The 24,418-nt window shown below is 32.5% G+C and overlaps 1 protein-coding gene and 1 long non-coding RNA gene across 3 annotated transcripts; both read right to left on the minus strand.

Annotated features, from left to right (window-relative positions):
* Nucleotides 1–6,896: 6,896 nt before the first annotated feature.
* On the minus strand, nt 6,897–8,352 carry LOC139484847 (uncharacterized). The gene is made up of 2 exons (XR_011655170.1): nt 8,272–8,352; nt 6,897–7,150 (listed from the first exon to the last, which is right to left on the minus strand). It is a non-coding gene; the product is annotated as an uncharacterized lncRNA (long non-coding RNA).
* A 345-nt stretch (nt 8,353–8,697) lies between these two features.
* Nucleotides 8,698–21,309, minus strand: LOC139484846 (uncharacterized). 2 transcript variants are annotated; one of them, XM_071268844.1, is made up of 9 exons: nt 21,176–21,309; nt 17,816–17,894; nt 17,207–17,470; nt 16,437–16,586; nt 15,611–15,800; nt 13,074–14,358; nt 12,484–12,705; nt 11,306–11,401; nt 8,698–10,658 (listed from the first exon to the last, which is right to left on the minus strand). In XM_071268844.1, the coding sequence occupies exons 1-9, from the start codon at nt 21,191–21,193 to the stop codon at nt 9,054–9,056; spliced, it is 3,909 nt and encodes a 1,302-aa protein (XP_071124945.1). In that variant the 5' UTR covers nt 21,194–21,309; the 3' UTR covers nt 8,698–9,053. The 2 variants fall into 2 exon arrangements, with proteins under 2 accessions (XP_071124945.1, XP_071124946.1); XM_071268845.1 differs by lacking the exon at nt 21,176–21,309 and having other exon boundaries at nt 17,207–17,345.
* Nucleotides 21,310–24,418: the final 3,109 nt, after the last annotated feature.

The following is a 24,418-nucleotide window of genomic DNA, read 5'->3' on the forward strand; positions in this document are numbered from 1 at the left end:
ACCAACCAGATGGCCGCCCCGCTAAAGATAGAACATAGGGCAAAATGTAGATTTTGGCTTGTATTTCTGAAACCAAAGCATGTAGAGCAAATCTGAAAAGGGGTAAAATTGTTTATCAGATTAAGATCTATCTGCTAAGAAATTTTCAGATGAAGCGGACAACCCTTTGTTGGGTTGCTGCCCCTGAATTGGTAATTTTAAGGAAATTTTTCCGTTTTTGGTTATTATCTTGAATATTATTATAGATGGAGATAATCTGTAAACAGCAATAATGTTCAGCAAAGTAAGATCTACAAAAAAGTCAAATGATCAAAATGGTCAACTGACCCCTTAAGGAGTTATTGCCAATTTTTAACAATTTTCATAAATTTTGTCAATTTTGTCAATTATTACAAAATGAGTTAACTCCTGGGACAAGTTCATTATAGATATAGTCAGCAGCAAAAATGTTCAGTAAAGTAAGATCTATAAACACATCACCAAAACACAAATTTGTCATGAATTCATCTGTGTCCTACGTTTATTATATGCACATAGACCAAGGTGAGCGACACAGGCTCTCAAGAGCCTCTAGTTTATTTGCAAATATTAATCCTAAAAATGATTTTCATATTTATCTCACAAAACATTTTGGGAACTCAGTAATTGATAACATATCTTTGATATATTTTTTCATTATATTATTATTGAAAATATAATTGTTAAAACTCTTGGCTATAAAATTAAAATATTAATCCTTAATAGCTAAAAATGATGCTCTAATTTATCACAAAAAAACTTAATTGATAACATATCTTTGATATATTTTTTCATTATATTATTATTGAAAATATAATTGTTAAAACTCTTGGCTATAAAATTAAAATATTAATCCTTAATAGCTAAAAATGATGCTCTAATTTATCACAAAAAAACTTTTTTGGAACTCAATAATTGATAACATATATATGACTTATGTTTTCATTATATTATAATTGAAAATATAATTGTTAAACCACTTGACTATGAAATTATGTAATTATCTTAATTCAGCATGGAAAACGAGATGTCAAATTATTACTTAACATTGTATCATTTATGTTGTTTTCTGCTATTTATTATTGTGTCATATATGTAATATATGTTTTGATTGCAATGGCATGTAAATTTATTTTTGCAAATAAACTTATTCATTCATATTCAATTATATAGATTTTAGTATATGAAAACTTCCGTTACAAGACAAAGTCATGGTATATGTGCATTTAAATTGAAGCTTTAAACAAGGATGTTTGCTGTCATTGTAAGGTTGAACTTTGTCATAAGCTTAAAATGTTTTCTCTTTTTTATTCATATGAATTGTTTATACCCTTCTAATAAATTTAGGAAGATGTGGTGTAAATGCCAATGAGACCATTTTCCATCTAAATAACAATTTATAAAAGTAAACCATTATAGGTCAAGGTATGGCCTTCAACATGGAGCCTTGGCTCAATGTGAACAACCAGCTATAAATGGCTAAAAAAATTACTGTATCTGTAACTCATTGGTGTTTAAACGGTGTATAGAGTTTATACCAATCAAATAACTCTGTCTCACTGATGTATGAACATTTTATCTTGCCCCTATAAACTACCGGTACATGGTGACTAGGTATATTTGATATAGGTTGTCCTAAAAGATATAGGATTAGTTACCTTATGGGGAAAGTAAGGAGTTGCTTCCCTTTCAAAACAAAAAAGATGCTATCACCCTTCATATGTACAAAACAGTGTTGGGGTAAAATCTGAAAGGATTCAACAGACGAAGAAATAGTTGAGAAAAGGTCTCATTGGTGTATGAATGTTATAACGGGTTTATACCCGAGTATCTGTGTCTCATTGGTATATCAACCTTATATAGGCTTTATACCCACTGAATAACTGTCTCATTGGTATATATGGTTTATACCTATATAATAACTGTATTGATGGTATGTGTGTTTTAATGTCCAGCTATCCTCTCTGGATATTGCGGACTGATATACCTATTTACAGATTTGGGTCTGTGTCATTTGGCTTTCATTATACTCCAACTGCGTGGCTAGTACGGATTATCAGGCCGTTTTGCCAAGATGTCTGCTTGCATTGCCTCTTGGGATTCTATTCTTACAGGCTATGTATGTGGTGGAGTGCACGGTAGGTCTGGGTTGTTGATGTCTTATTGGTGTATTAACGTTTTATATGGAAATATATCCATCAAATGACCATGTCTCATTGATGAATAACCGTTTTATAGGATATATATCCATCGAAAACTGTCTTATTGGTGTATGAAAGTTTTATAGGGTTTAAACGCATCGAATAAATGTGTATGATTGGTATATGGACGTTGCTTAGAGTATAAACACATCAAGTAAATGTGTCTCATTGGTGTATGTACGTTATGTAGGGTTTATACCCGTCGAATAACTGTGTCTCATTGGTGCATGTACGTCATATAGGGTTTTATACCCATTGAATAAGTGTCTCATTGATGTATAAACGTTTTATAGGGTATATACCCATCGAATAAATAGGTCTCAGTGGTGTATGACCGTTATATAGGGTTTATACCCATCGAATAAATGTGTCTCATTGATATATGAACAGTATATAGGGTTTATACCTATAAAATAAATGTGTCTCATTGCTTTATTTAGGGTTTATACCCATCGAATAACTGTGTCTACTTGGTGTAAGACCGTTATATAGGGTATATATACCTATAGAATAAATGTGTCTCATTGGTGTATGACCGTTATAGAGGGTTGATACCCATCGAATAAGTGTCTCATTGGTGTTTAAACGTTTTATAGGGCATATACCCATCGAATAAATGTGTCTCAGTGGTGTATAACGTTTTCTAGGGTATATATCCATCGAATAACTGTGTCTCATTGGTGTATGAATGTTTTATAGGGTATAAACACATCGAAATACCCATCGAATAACTGTCTCTCATTGGCGTATGTACGTTATATAGGGTTTTTTACCCATTGAATAAGTGTCTCATTGATGTATAAACGGTTTATAGGGTATATACCTATCGAATAAATGTGTCTCATTGGTGTATGAACGATTTATAGGGTTGATACCCATCGAATAAATGTGTCTCATTGGTGTATGTACGTTATATAGGATATATATCCATCGAAACACTGTGTCTTTTTGGTGTATGAACTATATATAGGGTATATACCCATCGAATAACTGTCTCTCATTGGCGTATGTACGTTATATAGGGTTTTTTACCCATTGAATAAGTGTCTCATTGATGTATAAACGTTTTATAGGGTATATATCCATCGAATAAATGTGTCTCATTTGTGTATAACGTTTTATAGGGTATATATCCATCGAATAACTGTGTCTCATTGGTGTATGAATGTTTTATAGGGTATAAACACATCAAAACGCTGTGTCCCATTGGTGTATGAACGATATATAGGGTTGATACCTATCGAATAAATGTGTCCCATTGGTGTATGAACGATATATAGGGTTGATACCCATCGAATAACTGCATGTGTGTCATTGGTGTATGACCGTTATATAGGGTTGATACCTATAGAATAAATTTGTCTCATTGGTGTAAGAACGATTTATAGGGTTGATACCTATAGAATAAATTTGTCTCATTCATGTATGAAAGTTTTAAAGGGTTTATATCCATCGAAACAGGTCTTATAGGGCATATACCCATCGAATAAATGTGTCTCAGTGGTGTATAACGTTTTCTAGGGTATATATCCATCGAATAACTGTCTCTCATTGGTGTATGAATGTTTTATAGGGTATAAACACATCGAAACGCTGTGTCCCATTGGTGTATGAACGATATATAGGGTTGATACCTATCGAATAAATGTGTCTTTTGGGTGTATGAACGATATATAGAGTTTATACCCATTGAATAAATGTGTCTCATTGGTGTATGTACGTTATATAGGGTTAATACCCATCGAATAACTGTCTCTCATTGGCGTATGTACGTTATATAGGGTTTTTTACCCATTGAATAAGTGTCTCATTGATGTATAAACGTTTTATAGGGTATATATCCATCGAATAACTGTGTCTCATTGGTGTATGAATGTTTTATAGGGTATAAACACATCGAAACACTGTGTCCCATCGGTGTATGAACGATATAAGGGTTGATACCTATCGAATAAATGTGTCCCATTGGTGTATGACCGTTATATAGGGTTAATACCCATCGAATAACTGTGTCTCATTGGTGTTTGTACGTTATATAGGGTTTTATACCCATTGAATAAGTGTCTCATTGATGTATAAACGTTTTATAGGGTATATACCCATCGAATAAATGTGTCTCATTTGTGTATAACGTTTTATAGGGTATATATCCATCGAATAACTGTGTCTCATTGGTGTATGAATGTTTTATAGGGTATAAACACATCGAAACGCTGTGTCCCATTGGTGTATGAACGATATATAGGGTTGATACCTATCGAATAAATGTGTCCCATTGGTGTATGAACGATATATAGGGTTGATACCCATCGAATAACTGTGTGTCATTTGTGTATGACCGTTATATAGGGTTTATACCTATAGAATAAATTTGTCTCATTGGTGTATGAACGATTTATAGGGTTGATACCCATCGAATAAATGTGTCTCATTGGTGTATGTACGTTATATAGGATATATATCCATCGAAACACTGTGTCTTTTTGGTGTATGAACTATATATAGGGTATATACCCATCGAATAACTGTCTCTCATTGGCGTATGTACGTTATATAGGGTTTTTTACCCATTGAATAAGTGTCTCATTGATGTATAAACGTTTTATAGGGTATATATCCATCGAATAAATGTGTCTCATTTGTGTATAACGTTTTATAGGGTATATATCCATCGAATAACTGTGTCTCATTGGTGTATGAATGTTTTATAGGGTATAAACACATCGAAACGCTGTGTCCCATTGGTGTATGAACGATATATAGGGTTGATACCTATCGAATAAATGTGTCCCATTGGTGTATGAACGATATATAGAGTTGATACCCATCGAATAACTGTGTGTCATTGGTGTATGACCGTTATATAGGGTTTATACCTATAGAATAAATTTGTCTCATTGGTGTAAGAACGATTTATAGGGTTGATACCCATCGAATAAATGTGTCTCATTCATGTATGAAAGTTTTAAAGGGTTTATTATCATCGAATAACTGTGTCTCATTGGTGTATGACCGTTATATAGGGTTTATACCCATCGAATAACTGTGTCCTATTGGTGCATGACCGTTATAAAGGGTTTATACCTATAGAATAAATGTGTCTCATTGGTTAATGTACGTTATTTAGGGTTTATACCCATCGACTAACTGTGTCTCATTGGTATATGAGCAATATGTAGGGTTTATACCCATCGAATAACTGTGTCTCATTGGTGTGTGTACGTTATTTAGGGTTTGTACCCATTGAATTACTGTGTCTCATTGATGTATAACGGTTTTTATGGATAAACATCGAATAACTGGGTCTCAATGGTATTTGAACGTTATGCAAGGTTTATACCTATTGAATAACTATCTCATATAGCAATTAAAACGTCTGAATTCAAGTACTTTCATGGCCATCATACAAAATTTACACCTGCAAACAGCATTTTAAAGAAAAAAAAGTTGAATCAGTCATCAGTTCATTTACTTTTCATTTGATGTCTATGAAGCACTCAAAGGCAAAACATCATCAGTAAATAGATATATATGCAATATGTAAATATATCCTGTAATGCACAATAAGTTTGTTTAGTACAACCATCACCAGTGTTCTTCAAATCATTTTGATTTCTGTCCCACATCTTTCGAGTCCGTTGAAAAATCTTTTGAACATACTTTTTACATGTACCTCAGTAGAACTATTTATCTTCTTTTCTTCCATTTACCTATTACTTGGCATCAACCTTTGACTGCCCTGGTTTATTGTTTGTTTTAAAATATGTGAGACTGGTAAATAATATTAACTGACCAAACTACCACAACTTTTTGTCTCATACCAAATCTCATTCTTAATTGGCAACACTATTAGACAGTTATACTGACAAAGATACAATAAAAACGATAAGCATAAATAAAGTTTATTGGAGAATGAAATATGTATACATCAATTTATAGGCTTACAAATGTAACTGCACATCAAGAAAATTCCATACCTTGGTTCTTTTTATTGTATTTTCTTTTAAATAAAATAAAAAAACAACATTTATATAAATATGCTGTTATAAAAAAAACTGTATTTGACTCATCATGCCTCTAGTGTGAATAATGAAAGAGGACAATGTTATTTAACTGCCAAAAACCCAGGTGACGTCTATTTATAAATGCTTTATGAAAAATATCCTCGATACATGTTTTCTGTTTTGAACTAGTTTTCAGTGACTTCGTCTTCCTCCTACATTGCTACTCTTTTGTCATTTGTAAGTTGTTTTCGGGGCTTTGTTCCAATACAATGGGTCATACAATGTTCAACTGATATTTAGTTGTAACATCAAAGTCTAATGTTGTCAGGTTAAGGGAAGGATTGCACGCTCACAACCACTTGAACTCCAAATCAATCTGTAATAAAAGTCCAATATAGAGGGCCTGTATTCCATAGATTGGAATTGGTTGCCATCTAAGAATACGTCTCATTGGCAATCATACCACATTTCCTTTTTTTTTCAAATTAGGCATAAACACTGTGCAGCTTGATAGTACAGCCAAATTGTATTCCAGGAAGCGGATACCTGACAATGGTAACTGGTTTATAACTTTTTTTTTTTTACATATAATCTAAATCTTTCAGAGGATGATAAAGTACAAATTCATCAAGTTTGGTAATGAGAACATTCCAAAATACTTATTGAAGCCCATAAAAAAATAATTCATTTAAGATCATAGAAATGTACGATTACAGTCATGAGTCTGATACATAAAATTTGAAGACTCAAAAATGATAATTAAAATTGTTCTTATTTACAATATAGTATATGAACAAGTAATAATGAATAGAACTGCAAGTCATTTGTGCAAATTAATGACAATAACAACAATGAAATTGTCAGTCAATTTAAAAACATTATATCTCCTTGACAGACAACAGCTTCTTTCATCTTCTTGACCACATCCTGATAAAAGAATAAACAAACAAAACATTAAGAAAACATTCGACAATTTACTGAATTTATGAGCACAACTTTTTTTTAAATTAGATGTTTTCATTAAATGAATGTACATATTGATTGATATATTTTTGTTTAGAAGCAGTCAAAATAGCTATGCAACTCCTTCTGTTTTTTTTTATAAAATTTATGCCTTTATTAGTATAAATTTCTCACATTTCGTAGTATAGGGAGATATTATTGTATATACTAAAAAAAATTATACCGTACTAGCGTAGTAGTTTTATAAGTTCACGTCACTAGGTATTGGACATGTGACTAACTTTATAGTGGGGAAATTTTTTCCAATAGATGATCACTTTCTAACCCGCTGCAGGGCAACATTCAAGTTCCATTCATATTATGAATATACTTTTGGTACATGCATTTATATATTTTTCAAAAACAATACACGTCCAAGTATGTCTTTATGTATGAGGTCGGATCCATGTTTCCAGTTTATTCCACTATTGGGTTTGTTTGGTTGTACCTGGAAGGTCGATTATGATCGATTTATTCAGTTATTCAGTTTACATTCATGTCAACCATATTATAGCTCTTGCCAGTACAAGGTTTACTTTTTCTAGATAATATATATATATATATATATATATATATATATATATATATATATATATATATATATTAAGACACATGGATGTAATTAGCTAATAAATTCTGTTGTCCACTATGCTTGCTGGGCTATCTGCAACACTTTATATATTGTATTCATTTATGCCTTATAATAGATATGAGCTTATGGGTATACTATATATCATAAAATAGATGTACAACTAAACAGGTAAATTAGTGTAAAAGTTAATTCATGTACGTAAACGATGTATATTCTAGGAAAGTACAGATATCTTAAATAAGGATTTCATGTTGAAAGGTAATTTTGTATACAGTTTGTACATCTTTAATCTAAATCAATGTTAAGACATCATGGTCTTAACAAGTCCAAGATGGATGAAAGCCATTCACAATACAGCATTCATAAATAGTTCTTGCCTTTCTATTAATAGTTATATACTCTAAATCTGTACACATTTAAAAAAAAACTTGGATGAATAGTTCAATTTATATACCTTTAAGAATTCATTGATAGTTCTCTGGTTCTTCTGACCTGAAAAAGAACAAACAAACAACAGAGCCAGTATACAGTCAAATATACAAAATATATACAAAATATACAAAATACATTTAAATTGGAAATGATTTAAGTCACTCAACATCAAAACAAGAACAATTTTCTTCGTTAACCATGATGCAATCATGAAGAGATTAAGCATACTTTATTTTTTCTCTCAGTTTTTGGGGTGTTGTTAGGTGTCCCTTATTGACTGTTACCACATACTTCTCTGTATTCAAATTTCTGTCAGAAAAAAACTGAAATTCAGAATTTATTTGGAAGCATCATATTGAAAAAAAATTGACATTTATTTAACAAACTGTTCTCAAAATCAACACAGATCTTTGTCACATTATATTTGAAGAATCATCCCCATTTAATATTTTTTCTCTCATATTTATTTAAAAATAATTCTTTGTTATGACAATATACTTTTCTACTTAACCTTTTGTTTATCCTCACTGCTTACAAACCAATATGCCATGAATGAAAATGCACATACCGTACCATATATTTTTTGTTCACACCATAGAATGTACTTTAATTTTTTTCTTCTTATTGTTGAAGGCCATATGGTGGAATATAATTGCTAACATGCACAGCTCTTGGACTTTGGTTGATAGCTTTTTCATTGGCAATCATACCAATTCTCATTATTTTTATATTGTCTGAATTCAAAGAAAAACAAACTTGTATAAATGACCAGATTAGGTGTATCTAATATTTGTTGTTGTCAATTCAGGCTAAATATGCAGCTGCTATATCACATCTCTGTTCAAATGACGAGCGTTTCATTTCACACCACTGATGAATCATGTATTGAAGGTAAAAGCAAAATTTTCCCAATGACATAGATCTGGCAGAATATTTGATTTTCTGAATGAATGAGTTGAACTGCTCACATATTTCCGTGTTCAAGCCCTGCAATGGACAAATTCTCTGGGATTTGTAGCAGAAAGGACATTTGTGACTGTAGCCATGAAATAAATCGTGCCAAAATCGGGTATTCTCCCAGAAACCAGGTTCCCTGTTCAGACAGTACTCCTCAAACTGACATGAAAAATCATAAAATACCTCTTCTGGAGCATGTTCTAAGTATGAATAGGCAGAAGAGAAAGGGTCTTTCCTCCCTTCAGATCCTGGAATGATATGAAAACCATAACAATGACCATAGTGCTTAGGGTCAAACCAAAGAAATAAGTAGGTAGTACCACGTCTGGAGACCTCGGGGTATATCTTATTACACTGCTCATCAGACCTAGTAGGTGGGTCATCATAATTCTTTGAATGTGCATTTTCATTCATGGTATAAATTGGAATGTCTCTAAGCTTCTCTCCACTGGGTGTAAAGTAGTAAGCTGCACCATATCTTTCAGGATTGTACGTAGATGGCTGACGGACTGCAGGAGCTGGATCTTTATTCTTTTCTCTTATACGTTGGATTCTTAGGACAAGATACTGAAATAAAGAAATAACATCAGAAAATGACTGTTCATAAGGTAAAGCAGCATATAAAGTATCACGAATTTCTGGAGAAAAATCAGATATCAAATTTATTCTGTGGTTTTGTGTAGATGTTCTCAATTCCAACAAAATAGAATCCAAAAGATCTGTGTAGCGAAAAGGAATCAATGATGACAAAGAATGATTTGTTGACAAAAACTTGAATATTACTGCTAATTTTTTCTGTACGGACTCATGATACTCATTACATACAAATTTGCGCATGATGTTTGAACACTGACCAGAAACTGTTTCAATAAGGAGTGTATTTCTAATGAGTTCTTCTTCAAATTCTAATGTCTGATTTAATTGTCCAAGTGCTTTTTTTGATGTGTATGCAAGGTGATCTCTGCATTTTCTTATTATAGCATCCGGTTGTTCTTCGCTATTGAAATTCAAGAAACAACGATCATTTCTTCTGTGACATGGGTCAATTTTTTCTGTTGAAGTTGGTTTTTCTATTGGATCTGTATCTGCATTTTTAAAGCTAATACCAATTTTAGTGCCATCACATGCTAAGAATTTTGGGTTGTATTTGCAGATAGAACAAGGCTTTCTGAAATCAGTCTTGAATTTACTACTCCATGAAAACCACCAAGCAATGAATGTTTGAGGGGACATAAATTTAGCTGAATTAAGAAAATTTCTCCTGTATTTTTTGCTCATGATTTTGCAATATGCACTGAAAGTGACATGAGTGTTCAATGCATGATCTACAAAATCCCAGCCAATCTCATCTCCTGCAGCAGTTTCCTTTGAAAGAAAATGGAGGCTGTCTGAAGATCCACCATATTGAACTTGGCACTCTGCATTTGCTGCCAAGCAATTCCTACCAAGTACCTGAAAAAGAAGGAAAAGCAAATTGCATTTTTCTTCTAAATAGTTTAAGCCAAAATATAGATTTAATCTGTTTCTGATTCATCAGGGAATTCAAGTATCTGTATATTATTTCTACATCAGTTGAATAGGAAATATACTGTTTAAAATAAAGTATCATAACTTTTGATTTAACTATGTTCATACTAATAATTGCATAAAAGAAATAGTGAATTTATACAGGTAAGGGTCATATAAAATATTTCTTGGAATCGATTGTTAGGAGCATTTTGTCGGATAAACTTGTTTTTTTAAAATGAAATTTTGTAGGTCTGAACACTACCTGCACTACACATTCATTTATATAACACTTTAAAACAAAATAAACAATTTTTAATTACTTTGTAAAGGGCCCACACTGGAATTTAAAAATTGAGAAATGAATAACCTCACTGGATCTGCACTATTAATTGTTTGTCTCATCAATGATATGAATGATATTAAGAAAAACAATGAGATAGGCAAATTATAAAAATTAAATTGAAAATTGTAGTATCTACAAAAATTTAAAGTCTTTTTAATTTCTTTAAACTTGTTTATAATTAAAAATAAATGAAAGCACACATAGTTCTTAAATTTAAAATGGCTCAAGACTTAGAAAACATTCTCACTTCAAATCTAGCTGGTCCGTTAGTCAAATACACCACTGTCCTGTACTTCACCTCGGTCAATACCCCATTTGGATGGTCATCATCAGAGTAGCCGGCCTTTAATTAAAAGCATTTTATTAGACATGAAAACACTAAGCAGAAAAATAAAAAAATATAAAATGTTGAGATATTCATGCAATCTGACATTATAGATTTTTTTTTTTAAAACTGTCAAAGGTTCAATCTAATAACTGTTATTTACTAATTTTTACAATGCAACTCATTACCTTTTAAATAATTTGGCGAGATATTTCATTCTAAAATCTAAATGACATGTAAATATTTTGCCATAGAAGCTAAGTTAGTTAAGATACTCTTAAACAATAATGTATATCTAGTCTGTCTATATCATGTTTATAACAATTACAAGTCAGGCATACTGCACTGGTTATTAGAATTTCGGATACACCAAACCAGGCACTTTATATTTGAGAAACAGGCTATAAAATTAAGAATGGAAATGGGGAATGTGTCAAAGAGACAACAACCCGACCAAATAAAAAACAACAGCAGAGGGTCACCAACAGGTCTTCAATTTAGCGAGAAATTCCCGCACCCGGAGGCGTCCTTCAGCTGGCCCCTAAACAAATATATACTAGTCCAGTGATAATATACATGCCCTTAATTTTAGAACCATTCATATATTTTTGTATTATTCAAAATTATCAGTAAATTGTATGTTCTACAAGGATCACCAATCCTTCACCTTTCATCTGATACCTTAATTACATAAATTTATTCTACACAAGTTTTACCTTTCTCTGTAGAAACTATTTTGTTTTAAATATGTACTACTTTCCAGTATGTCCTTTTTTGACCAGGACTGATTAGGATGTGTTACAACTAATCATTTTTTCAAAGAATTCCTTTCAAGCCAGTGCTAGGGGCCATCTTCAACTTGCATTGAGGTGATCTTTTTTTGTTTTTTTTTGTTTGTTTGTGTTGAAGGCCTCACTGGTCCTTTCAGATAAAGAACAGCAATAATAGTACCGTTTTTTTTTATGTGTACTGGATTTTTTTGGTCATGGATGAAAACCCATCATTCTTTGTTTTCCAATTTTGTTATATTTTGCACTAATATAATTTGTGACATTTAGCGCAGAATTTTGTAGTAGAAATTTAATAGAGAAAAAAATTACCCCACAAAGACATCCATCTTCTAATACAGGAGGAAAGAGTACAAGTGGATTGTTTCCGGTCAAATACCCTTTAGTGTCTCGAACAACTCCTTCTGCACCATCAAATACAGCTAATCTTTTTTTAATTGCTCGTTGTAAGGCTGGATCATCTTCCTCCTTGGGTCTGTGCTCACTCAAACTTGGGAAATCCCAAAGTCCTGTTGCCGGATTAAAAAAATTTGTCTGAAAACAAAATGTGAACATATTTAATAAATATAACATAACAGACAAAATAAAGTATGTAGCACTATATGAAAAAACTGACATCATGATGTGAATTATTTCTTCCATATTTTTTTTAGATTAACCTTTTTAGTCAGGTAAAATCATACTTTATGGGCAATTGTATCAGTTATTGTATTTATGTTCATTTAAAAACGATTTTTGGTCCATCAAGGAAATGTTTGTGTTGTAGGCATTTAGTTGGTAATTGCATGTTATTTCCAACGCTGGCAAATTCAATTTGATTAAAAGTTTGAGTGAACGGTGTTATTCTTGTCTATTAATTAGATATATCTGCTTTGGTTTAATGATTGTAGTTTGTAACTTACCCTCTTTGTTTGAGTAGTTTCTGGTTGAAAAGTATCCTCCAAATCATTCTCATCTTCCTCATTATCAATAAATGCTTCCTCATCTTCATCTTCAATGTCTTCTTCAATATCATTACCATTCATCCATAAATTTTTGTGGTCTTTCATTGCCTGCAGATGAGGACAAACATTACTTGTTTCGCACAAGTATATGACTTTACGAGTAGAAAAACTGTAAATGGCACTACATTCACCGGACTGGCATGATACACGGTTTCTGGAAACATTCACAAACTTACAATCTTGACTACTGTTTGGTACAACTGAAAATTTTTTTGTTCGAAGAGATGACAGAAGTAAAATTACAGGCTTTTGTAAAGCAGCCAAAGATAACATTATACTTTTCTGAGATTTTGTTGGTGATGTAAAAACTTCTGTGCTGAAGTAGATGGGATAATCAGGTTCAATAATTTCTTTGAAATACCTTATATGGCAGCATTTGATGTTAATAGAATCTATTTCTGTGTCAGGCTGTTCATCTAATGTTGCGAGCTGTAATAAAGTTGCAAAGAGTGTACATGTGCAATGGTATACGTTGACATTCCCAACATTTCTCCTTGTCATGTGAACAAAAGATGACTCCATTAAACATCCAGTGGTCATGTTGACGTCATTCAAACAGAGGACATCGATATCTGATTCGTGAACACGCCAAAATAAACCTCCAGTTTCAGTTTGTGCTGTTTTATACTTTTCATACAAGGAATTGTCTGAAGCCCTGTTGTGTGTTGTAAAGAGAGGATTAACAGTTCGAAGGTTTCTTAAAATATCCTCTTCATTTAAAGCTTTGCGTTTAGGTCTTACTTGTCTCGGAGTAGAATTTTGCATATTTTCCCCAATGTTGATGTTGTCGTCATTGATGTTCTGGCGCGAATTTGATGGGGAAGACTCTGGGTTACGAAATTTGTCAACTAATCTAAAAATAGCAGAGTAGTTGGATTCTCTGTGATGGTAAAGTATCAGATTACGAAGAGAAGCAGGCTTATATTTCTCAGTAGAATCGCGGATAGATAACATTCTACCACAGCCAACATGAGCATGGGTTCCCTCATTCCAATAGTGGTCATTTGGTAGGCAGGAAATAATTTTGCACTGGTCATATAATGTGTATTTTGAGCTGGATGGTGGATCAAAAATAAATTTAAATTCTGGATTCTCAACAGGGACTCCTTTAGAACGGTAGTTATGTATGGTATTTTCCCATATATGGAGAATAGGATGAAAGACTCCTGAGGCTTCGAGAAATCTACAAAAGAAATATTTAGTTTCAATCATATTACGGTAGATATGTTTTAGGTTAAAATTTCAGACAACTGAAAATATAATATTCTACAAATATAATATTTAATATATGAAATAATATAACTGTAAAGTATCTTTTTTTTAACATGTTAAACTGGTCTCAAAGATTCTCCTTTAATAGCATATATATATCAAAAACAAATACATTAAATATTTTTTTCTTATCTGATAAACAACTAGAGGCTCACCTTGGTCTATGTGAATACTAAACAAAGGACACAGATGGATTCAAGACAAAATTGTGGTTTGGTGATGGTGATGTGTTTGTAGATCTTACTTAACTGAACATTCTTGCTGCTTACAATTATCCCTATCTATAATGAACTTGACCCAGTAGTTACAGTGGAAAATGTTAGTAAAATTTTACAAATTTTGTGAAACTGTTAAAAAAAAATGACTATATAAAGGGCAATAACTCCTTAGGGGTCAATTGACCATTTTGGTCATGTTGACTTCTTTTTAGGTCTTACTTTGCTGTACATTATTGCTGTTTACAGTTTATCTCTATCTATAATAATATTCAAGATAATACCAAAAACAGCAAAATTTCCTTAAAATTACCAATTCAGGGGCAGCAACCCTTCGGGCCAGGTGAGCTAAAAATGTATTTACATTTCTTTTTGATGTTCATTTTTCTTAAACTTGCATTATATTTTTCAGAACAATTAAACATATTAATAAACAATGTTAAAAGCTATTCCACAATAGGAGAGAAAACAGCTTAAATTACATAATTAGTAAAATAGAATGTTTGAGGACAAAAATACACCTTCTCATATTTTGCTATTGTCTGCATGCTGTGGTTCTTATCATTGTGTATGAGTATCACAAGAATTGGATGAGTAAAACTTAAGTTAGAGAGAGCAGAAATAAAAATTGGGATGGATGGATGGATGGACTGTAAAAGGTAACACACAATGCTTCTTTCACCCTAAAGCAGGGGCATAACAAAAGTATGGTAAGTATATCATGTATATAGATTCAAAGTGTCATTTTTTTTTTCATTTACACACTAAACTTTTAAACCAATAATATTTTTCTTCAATTACTCCTGCAATAAAATAAATAAATACATAGTTGAAAATTTCAAACTGAATAAAAAGATAAATTTATATCTAATTTTAACAAGTATTCCTTAGAGAAAAACTAAGAACATTAATTGATACAAGTTTCAATTCTGAAGATCTCAATTATACCTGGCTTTTTGAGTATTGTTTTCTTTGTGCGAGTTATGTTTGATAACATTTACCACTGTTCCTAGTAACTGGCAGGATTCTGTTGAGGTTTGCGCCTTTGCCATCAACTTTCTGTGTGAATTAAGAATACTGGATTTATTTCTTTCAAGAAGGTTGACGTATCGTCTTCCAGTATCTGAACCAGGATTACCTACAATAATAAACAATAATCTCATTCTTTGAAACTAACATTATAAAATTATGGTGTAACTGCTGTTGAGGACAGAATAGTGTTTTTGAATGAGAATATTATCTAGAAAAAATACACTAGAGAAATATCTCTTATCAGATGATTGATTGCTGTTGTTGACTCGCCCTAATTAGCTTTAACATGTAGGTCCAGGTTAAACATACCTTGCTGGGTTCAAACTTACAACCTCAATGTTGACAGGATAATTATCACATTAAATCACTAAACTGCTGAAGCTCCCATTTTACAAAATTCAAATTGGAGCATGCATATGCAGACTATTCTTAATAACTTAAATCACAATCCTCTTTAAAAATAGAAAAAATAAATTATTGGAAGCAGCTTATAAATCATATCATTTGTATTATAAAAAGCTCGAAGTTTTTTATGTGCTGTTCATATATAATTATGTATGTCTGTTTATGTTTTACTTGCTTATGGCTTTATTTTTTTATTTATCATAAATTGTCTTCTATGTTTCATCTTTCTTCATAGTTTGGTACCATCTATGAAGCTTATCAATTTTGAGGCTGAACATGGAATTATGACCAATGCAGTTGTCTTTATTCAGTGTATATTTTAAAATAGTAAACTTGCTTAAAGAATGATGACTTCTTTTTCTTTCTAACTTAAGGGTGTATCTTCTGTGGTACTGCTTTATATCATCTTGAGTGGAAACTTGCAACCAAACCAGTTTTGTCATATCCAAACGATGTTCCTCAAAATAATTTTTAAGCTGAGACATTCCTAGTGACAAAAAATAAGAAACTTATTTCTGTAAATGTTACAACAATGAATAAATATATTTTTTCACAAATTGAAATAATGCTAAATGTTACTGATTCGACAAATTTATCTTAACACTATGCAGAATTTGTAAAAAAAAGAAAAAGATATTCATCAGTTTTATTCACTATTAACTTTTTTTTCTAGATTTCCTTATTCACAATCATGGTATGTTAACAGGACCTGTTATAAAACTGCATGATGTGTTAACATTTTTAGAGGCATTGAATTGTATAATGTTGATAGTGAAAACTGCTCTAGAACTGATATAAATGAGTTTCCTTCAAAAATATAAATACCTGAAAAACATGATAATCATGAGTTGTATGGCTAAGAACCATGATTAATCATATGATAAATAGTTTATACTTTAAGGAATGTTTAATTCCTTATTTTTTTTAGATTAATTGCACACCTTACTCAAATAATGTTATAACAAAGACATATTACAAATATGAAAACAATGTAAAAAAGTAAAAAAAACTCAATGGGAAAAAACTAAGGACAATTGTCATGATTGTGTAGATCACTGTGTATGAATTTACATGGTACATGTAGATATGAACAATAATGAAACATACCCTCAGATAAGAAATATCCCTGAAGAACTCCACTTTCAAAAAATCTACAGTAGTAAACATCATCAAGCTTGAAGAAGGAGCAGTAAAACTCTCCATCAGTAAGGGAGGGTGATGACAGATCTAACATGGTTTTCTCTAACTGAAATAAAAACGGTGTTTCTGGTGAAGTGAAGTCAGCAGCGGCCAAAGATTCAGAACATTTTCCTTCTAGATACACAGCTCTTGAGGCAATTTCTAGATTCTTCTTTAAGCTGACTTTCCATTCTACAATGAATTTTGATTTATACAGTTTACTTATTCATTTTAACAATATATTTTTTACCTAGAAGCAACATGAATTTCATTTAAAAAATGTAAAGATTTTTGCAATAATAAAACCATTTAAAATAAATGAAAGATGATATGTTTGTTAACCTTATATCATGTAGAACATTGACATGTCAGTTAGATAAGTTTTTGTGCTGATTTTACTCAGAAAATGTATTGTTTATCTTTTTTGTTTCAAGTTTAATAAATATATAGTAATGCTATCAATATAAAAAAAAACCAATTAAAAATACTGCACATACATGACATATATTTCTACAATTTATGTTATTCATGAATTACCTCTGTCTTCCAACTGTTGCAAAACTGAAGATGATGGACATGCTAATTCTGGTCTAGTTGAGTGTACTCCAAAAGTTTCCTATCAAATAAACAAAAAATAAATTAAAAATGAAAATTTTCTTACTACATGTTACTGTGTATAATTTCAGCTTACGCCCCAAAAGGTAATAAGCATTTGTTATATGCCACATAATAACTTATCATAGCCAAGCTGCTGACATTTTTCACTATCTACTAAATAAAGAACTAGAATGAAGCCTTAGTAAGGTGTGACTCATAATATTTTTAGAAAGGCACTTGGGTTTAATTGATTACTGCATAGATGCAAACCCCTTTTTGACACAATCAGTAACAAACTATCAAATTTTCCGTATTTTTGAAAAGTTTTCAGTAATCATTCATAAACGTGCATTTACCAATAAAAATTACTGATGAGTGGTTGCACAGTGATGTACACTAAAATTTGTCATTTAACATGTTGTCTGTAGTATGTATTCCATTCATTGATTGTTCAGATGTTCTCGACTCAAACATTTTTGTTTTGTCAAGGAGAAGTAGAGAAAGGGGGAAAGCTACTTAATAAAATGCAAGTTTGCCTCTTCGGAAGTCAGTTAGTTACCCAACAATAGGTTGATAACTCCCGAGAAACCGGAAGCATTACATTGGCGTTTCCTAAATACTGGACCAGGACGGAAAAGTAATGATAAAAATCCGCGTTTTACAAAATTGAACGTCGATGATTGGGAATCCGTAACTATACTACTTTGACCGTAATAGCGTAGTTTTTATCGCAAAATCGGAAAAACTACGGAAAAATCGTAATGGTTGGCATCTATGTTAATGATTATACATGGACACATGCAAGTAACTGATCTTTAGATAAAATTAAAATTAATCAAACAGAAGCACAAGTTTTTTTAGATGAAATACAGAAAATGTTCCTCTGCACACGCACCTGTACATCATTTTATTGTTCAACTGATAGGAATTCAAGAAAGAACCCATTAGATCTTGATGAAACTTTAAGAAAACTGCAGTATATATATATAAAAAATAATATTGATAAAATATTTTATAAAATTTCAATGTCAATGAATGTTATGATTTCTTCAGAAAATTTCAGTAAAAATATGTAGACTTTAAAAAAAAAATGACAATATGTCGATAGTAGTATTTAGTACATATGTGATGCCCAACATAGATGTGTAAGCATTGTGTATTAGTTTAATAAAATATAAGACAATAACTTCGAGAGAATAACTGCACTTCAGAATAAAAGCCAAAAATAGAGACAAAATGTATGTTACAATGTATGTATGTAACTATGTATGTGCCAGTACCAAGGCAGGAGCCTGTAATTCAGTGATTGTCGTTTGTTAATGGGTTACATATTTTCTTTTCATTCAACATTTTTTTAAACATAAATTAGACTGTTTGTTTTCTCGTCTAAATTGTTTTACATTTGTCATTTCTGATCCTTTTATAGCTGAATATACGGTATGGGCTTGCTCATTGTTAAAAGCCATACAAGGACCTATAGTTGTTAATTTCTATGTCTCTTGTGGAAGTAGTCCTATAACATATGACTTCGCATTCTTATTCAATTTTTAACGTTTTTATACTGATATTTTCATTTTTATTTTTTTTTGAGCTCGGGTGGCATATTGATAGTAAAAAAAAATATCAGAACAGTAAATAGAAATAGTAAATAATGCCCCCGAGGTCATATGTTATAGGACTATTGTGGAAGGTGTCTCATTTATGGCCATCATAACACACCTTCTTTTTTATATACACCATAGGGAGAAGTGGAGGGTCGTGTCATGTTTTTTTAAACTCTATTTTCCAAATCAGGAACCTGATGTTAGTTGGTTGGTTGTCGTCTGTTGATGTGGTTTAGTAGTGATTCTGGTTTTTTATAATTAGGTTTCCAAGTTTGAATGTCTTTATAGCTTGCTGTTCAGTGTTAGCCAGGTCTCTGTGTCGAAACCTTTACCTTTAATCTGTAATTGTTTACTTTTACAAATTGTGACTTTGATGGAAAGTTGTCTCATTGGCACTCATACCATATCTTCTTACACCTATCTATATCTATTTATTTCTTTTAAAAGCATTTGTGTGTGACAAATGCTAAGGAGGTATTTCCCTGCCTTGCCAAGTAAACATTTTCCTCATTTTTTTTTTACATCCAATAACAAAGGGAAATAATCCAAATCATCAAAATTACGGGTTAACTCGGCCCAGGACCAACTCGAACCACGACAAGACAAAACAGCACACTCAAAATCATGTCACAAAAAATAAAATGAAAATATAAAATAATATGGAAATACCGACTTACCTACCCTAAATTTTTTTTAAAGCATGTAACCTTAACAGACATAATATATATATTTTTTGGCCTAATAATAAAAAAATGTTTTTTTATAAATTATTTACAAACTAAAAAAAAACAAACTTTTTGTCACCTGTCATGCTTGCATAAAACATATATGATATTAAAGTTGGGTCTAAAAAAACACACATTGGCGGCAATAGCCTTGTTTATACATGTAAATAAATACAACCATTAAACCATTCTAATGTATCGAGAATTGGTACTTACAGAACATTAGTTATTTCTAGACTATTCTGCAGAATATTATTCCTGAAGATGTTTGAACCAATAGTTTGTGAAGTTAGCGGTCAGTGTAACAAGTTGCCAAGTTGTATTTTGCCAATGTATGAAAGAATTTTTTAATCTGGACTAGCTAGAAGGATAAATTCTGGATTTCTTTGAAAATTGAAAAATCATATTCAGTTTAATATGTTTAAACATTTTCCACAATTGTTTACTGCATGTTGTAGCAGATTATTCATCTTGTACTGTGAAAGCTCATTAATTTTTAGCTCTTACCGAATCTAGGTTATTCTCTTTTTTCAGTAATCCCCCCCCCCCCCCCCCCCCAAATCCTAATTTGTAATAAATTTCCATTGTTTGTTGTTTTTTTAATGTAGTGTTCCCAAGTTCTTGTCAAGTACACAACTCAAGACTAAGATTAAAGTTATCAGGTCATGCCAGTGTATGCTTTCGTTTATGCCCAGAACGACTTTTTTGTAACTTTAGTTTGTCAGATATGAATGCACGTGCGGAGCGTGGGACCTTATTAAACCTGGGTATATATGAAACCTCCAAAGGTTAATAATTAGTAATTACTTTTGTAATAGGTTTGACTAGCTATTGACGAGTATTGTACGCACATCTTCGGTTGGGCCTCGATGTTTTTTTTAAAGGGGGAGGGTCGATGTTATGGAGTTGAAAACCCGCAAGACACACTGTTAAAGCACTTTTTGCTGCATTTAGTTGGCAAGCTAACTTACTTTCACTAAATTACTCATAATCCTGCTAAAAATATTCTAATAATTAAATAAAATCAACTATAGAATTGTTGTGACCCCTTTGTGAAGCAACAATGGCCGACAAAGATGCTCTGCAGCAGTAGCTATATCACATGATTCAAGCAACCAATGGGACGTACAGCACCAGACTTTTTTGTAATATATGATATGATTGGTTCCTACGTTTTGGTAGGTAAATACTATGGTAGTGTTACGTAGTATTGAACGGAACGGATATGTGATCTCTGCGCCGGAGATTGCCACGTCATATGCTTTTTTATGAATGAGATACCCGACGTCATAGAACAATGACGTTAGAATGTAAGCATTTTACGGGAAAATACACGCTTGTGAATCCGAAAATCATCACAAGGAAACATACACAAATGATGCTAAAATGTGGCAAAAGCCCTTTATTGTACATCATATAAGACATATAAATAAATTATCATTCAAATTCATCCAAAACTGTCTAAATACATTATTTTAAATAGTTTAAGCATGTCACTAATGCAGTTTGCTCCGTTCTTTTACGCTAGTTTATTAGTGCGTTTATTTATGGGAACGGCAAATATTTGCCTACACCTAGAGCGCTTCGATCCAAAAGAATTGCCGTATGTGTCCTATCAGAATCGAAATAATTCATGGGGGCTTGAATATATCTAGATTTTACCACGGGTTGTCCCTTTATGCCGATATTTTACCCCTCGCTATCGCTCAGGGGTAAAATATTTGTCATAAAGGGCCAACCCGTGGTAAAATCACGATATATTCAAGCCCCCATGAATTATTTCTTAAATAATATTTATATGCGAGTAACAATGTGATTGAGTATAGCCCATTGATTATTTTAATTTTATACAGAATCTAATGGGCATCTTCAATTTCAGCAGGTTACAAAAGATACAGCATTTCAAACTTAAGTATTTGTATTGAACAATGTCCAATGTGGTGCTTACTGTTAAAATAGTCCGGCCGATTGGTGCAGATATAGAGCAGAATTGCTCACTTGATGAGGAAAGCATGATACTTAATTTGCATAGTAGTTCTTGGTTATATACCCTTTGATTTTAGCTATGGACCCACTCTGAAAAATCCAATATGGCTGCCATTTTCAAGATGGCGGAAAAACGGTATAAAATTCAAGATTGTCCTAAAGGTATTCTATATAATTTCTGAAATTAAAGTACTGCATGATTCTTTAAAAATGGACTTCATGTTCTTGAATTTGTTATTAAAGTATACAACAAATAATTTGGGTATTTCTATAACACATACATTTGCAAATATAGCTACATATACAAAAACAAATAGTGAAATTCAAAATGTTAATCAATATGTTACATGTTATTGTAATTGTTCTTTAAACGCTTTCAGTTTTAATGGTTGGACTGAAATGGGTTGAAACGAGTCGATTGACGTTAATATAGGTCGGTTAAATGTGGTGGAATACTAGATAACTCATCTGAACTTTGAGGCAGTGCCAAGGGCACCTTGTCTCGTGTCTCTTCAATGCCACGTCTTACGTCACTTATCGCGTTTTCATCTGCCGTACCCACTACATCGTCAAATTATTCTATGTAATCAATAGGTGTACCTTTCTTCAGTCGGATTAGACGATTGTCATCATTTAAAATGGTTAAGGGGTAACTATTTCCTTTTCTAACTACGTGCGTAATCAATTTGCAATATTTCAGCGAGCATGGTCTTAAAATGCACTCCTGGTCAGCACTTTTATTAGTTTTAATGGTAACCGTCATGTTTCAATTTGGCGGAACTGTGATGGTTCGTTTTATGCAAACTAGCTGAGTTAAAATCTCGTTTCCACTATTAACAAATGGCACATTTAACACTTTATTGTTGATGGTACAATTGTAATTGTGGGAGTACTCAGGTTTATCACTGCGATCAGTGTGTCCAAAATAACTAGGCTAAGTATAACATCGTCTGTTAATGGCTCTTTGCACACATCCCATTGTATTTTTACTCTATCAATGTCGAGAGTCGTTCCTTATTATCTTCTCAATAACAAGCTGTTAACCCAAACCACGTAGCGTTACGATCTCCAAATCTCCATTTTCTGCTGGAAGTAATTTCTCATTTACTAATGTTATCATTGCAGCAGTGTCCACAATCATGCTCAAATTCTGGTCATGTATAGTACCTTGTAGTTACTTAGCTCTTTCAAATGGTTCAAATGATGACAATATTGGACGAGGCAGTGGGCATCTGTTTGAGTTTGTGATAAGGTGATGTTTCATGGCCAATAGACTTTGGAATCTGAGTTGTCCTACTGACCCGACCCTTTGCTCCATTGTTGAGGTTAAACTTTGAATTGCTCCGTATCCTGGTGAAGGTGACCGTTGTCTGAAATATTCGGGATTTCTGGAGTTTGTCCGTGGAGATGCTAACCGTTGTCTTTAGGGACTATATGATCTCTAGCTTAGTGGGGGTGTTGCTGATCGATAGGCATTAAGCTTGGGTGTACTTCTATCTGCCGATTTACCGCGATTGTATTGCTCAAGAGATCCTCCACGTTTATATTGATCAGGTGATCTTCCATTGAACTGGTGATCTTCCATGATTTTTTTATCAGAAGAACCGAGATTATATTGATCGACCAATCCGAAGTTATGCTGATTAGTTGAAAGCATAACATCACCTAGTTTTGTGACAATTTGTGTGAGGTTATGCAACTCATAATCTAAAGGACTGCTCATATTTTCTTTATCGGTCGGTGATACTGCGCCATTAGCAAAGTAGACTTGTCGATGGTCATAATTGGCACTTTTTTATCCATATATCGCCATCTGGTTTGCTTTTGAGGTTTTCAATTGTTTTAACGCCTTGTTGAATGTTTCTGGGTTCCTCTCTATTACATGCCTTGAAGAATCTTTGTCTTTACATCCTCGACGGAATGTTTTGGTTCCAATCTGGTTTGATCGTCTTTCTTGCGGAAGCGCTGCTCCAAATGAATGCTTTTTTAAGGCCTTGGAATCATCATCTGTGTTTACCATCCGAGCGTACTCAAAGCCAACATCGGCCTGGCAATCTGGGGCCTACACACATTTTTCCCTGATTTCCCATTGTCATCTACCGGCAGTTCGTTCAAATTGGTAAATGAACGCTTCCCAAGTGATGGATCCTCTTCAATTGAGTTTTTGCATTTTTGGCAGCTGTGGGCTTCGGCTCCGGTCCCTTGCACAAAGATTTTCTTGCCATCGG

Source organism: Mytilus edulis, chromosome 8, assembly GCF_963676685.1.
Source record: "Mytilus edulis chromosome 8, xbMytEdul2.2, whole genome shotgun sequence".
Lineage (NCBI taxonomy): Eukaryota > Metazoa > Mollusca > Bivalvia > Mytilida > Mytilidae > Mytilus > Mytilus edulis.

Excerpts from the sequence above, each read along its gene's own strand:
- LOC139484846 (XM_071268844.1), bottom strand. Across the intron at positions 17,471-17,815 it reads GCAACAGTTGGAAGACAGAG|AATGGAAAGTCAGCTTAAAG; the intron begins GTAATTCATGAA and ends AATTCATTGTAG. Across the intron at positions 10,659-11,305 it reads ACGGACCAGCTAGATTTGAA|GTACTTGGTAGGAATTGCTT; the intron begins GTGAGAATGTTT and ends CTTCTTTTTCAG.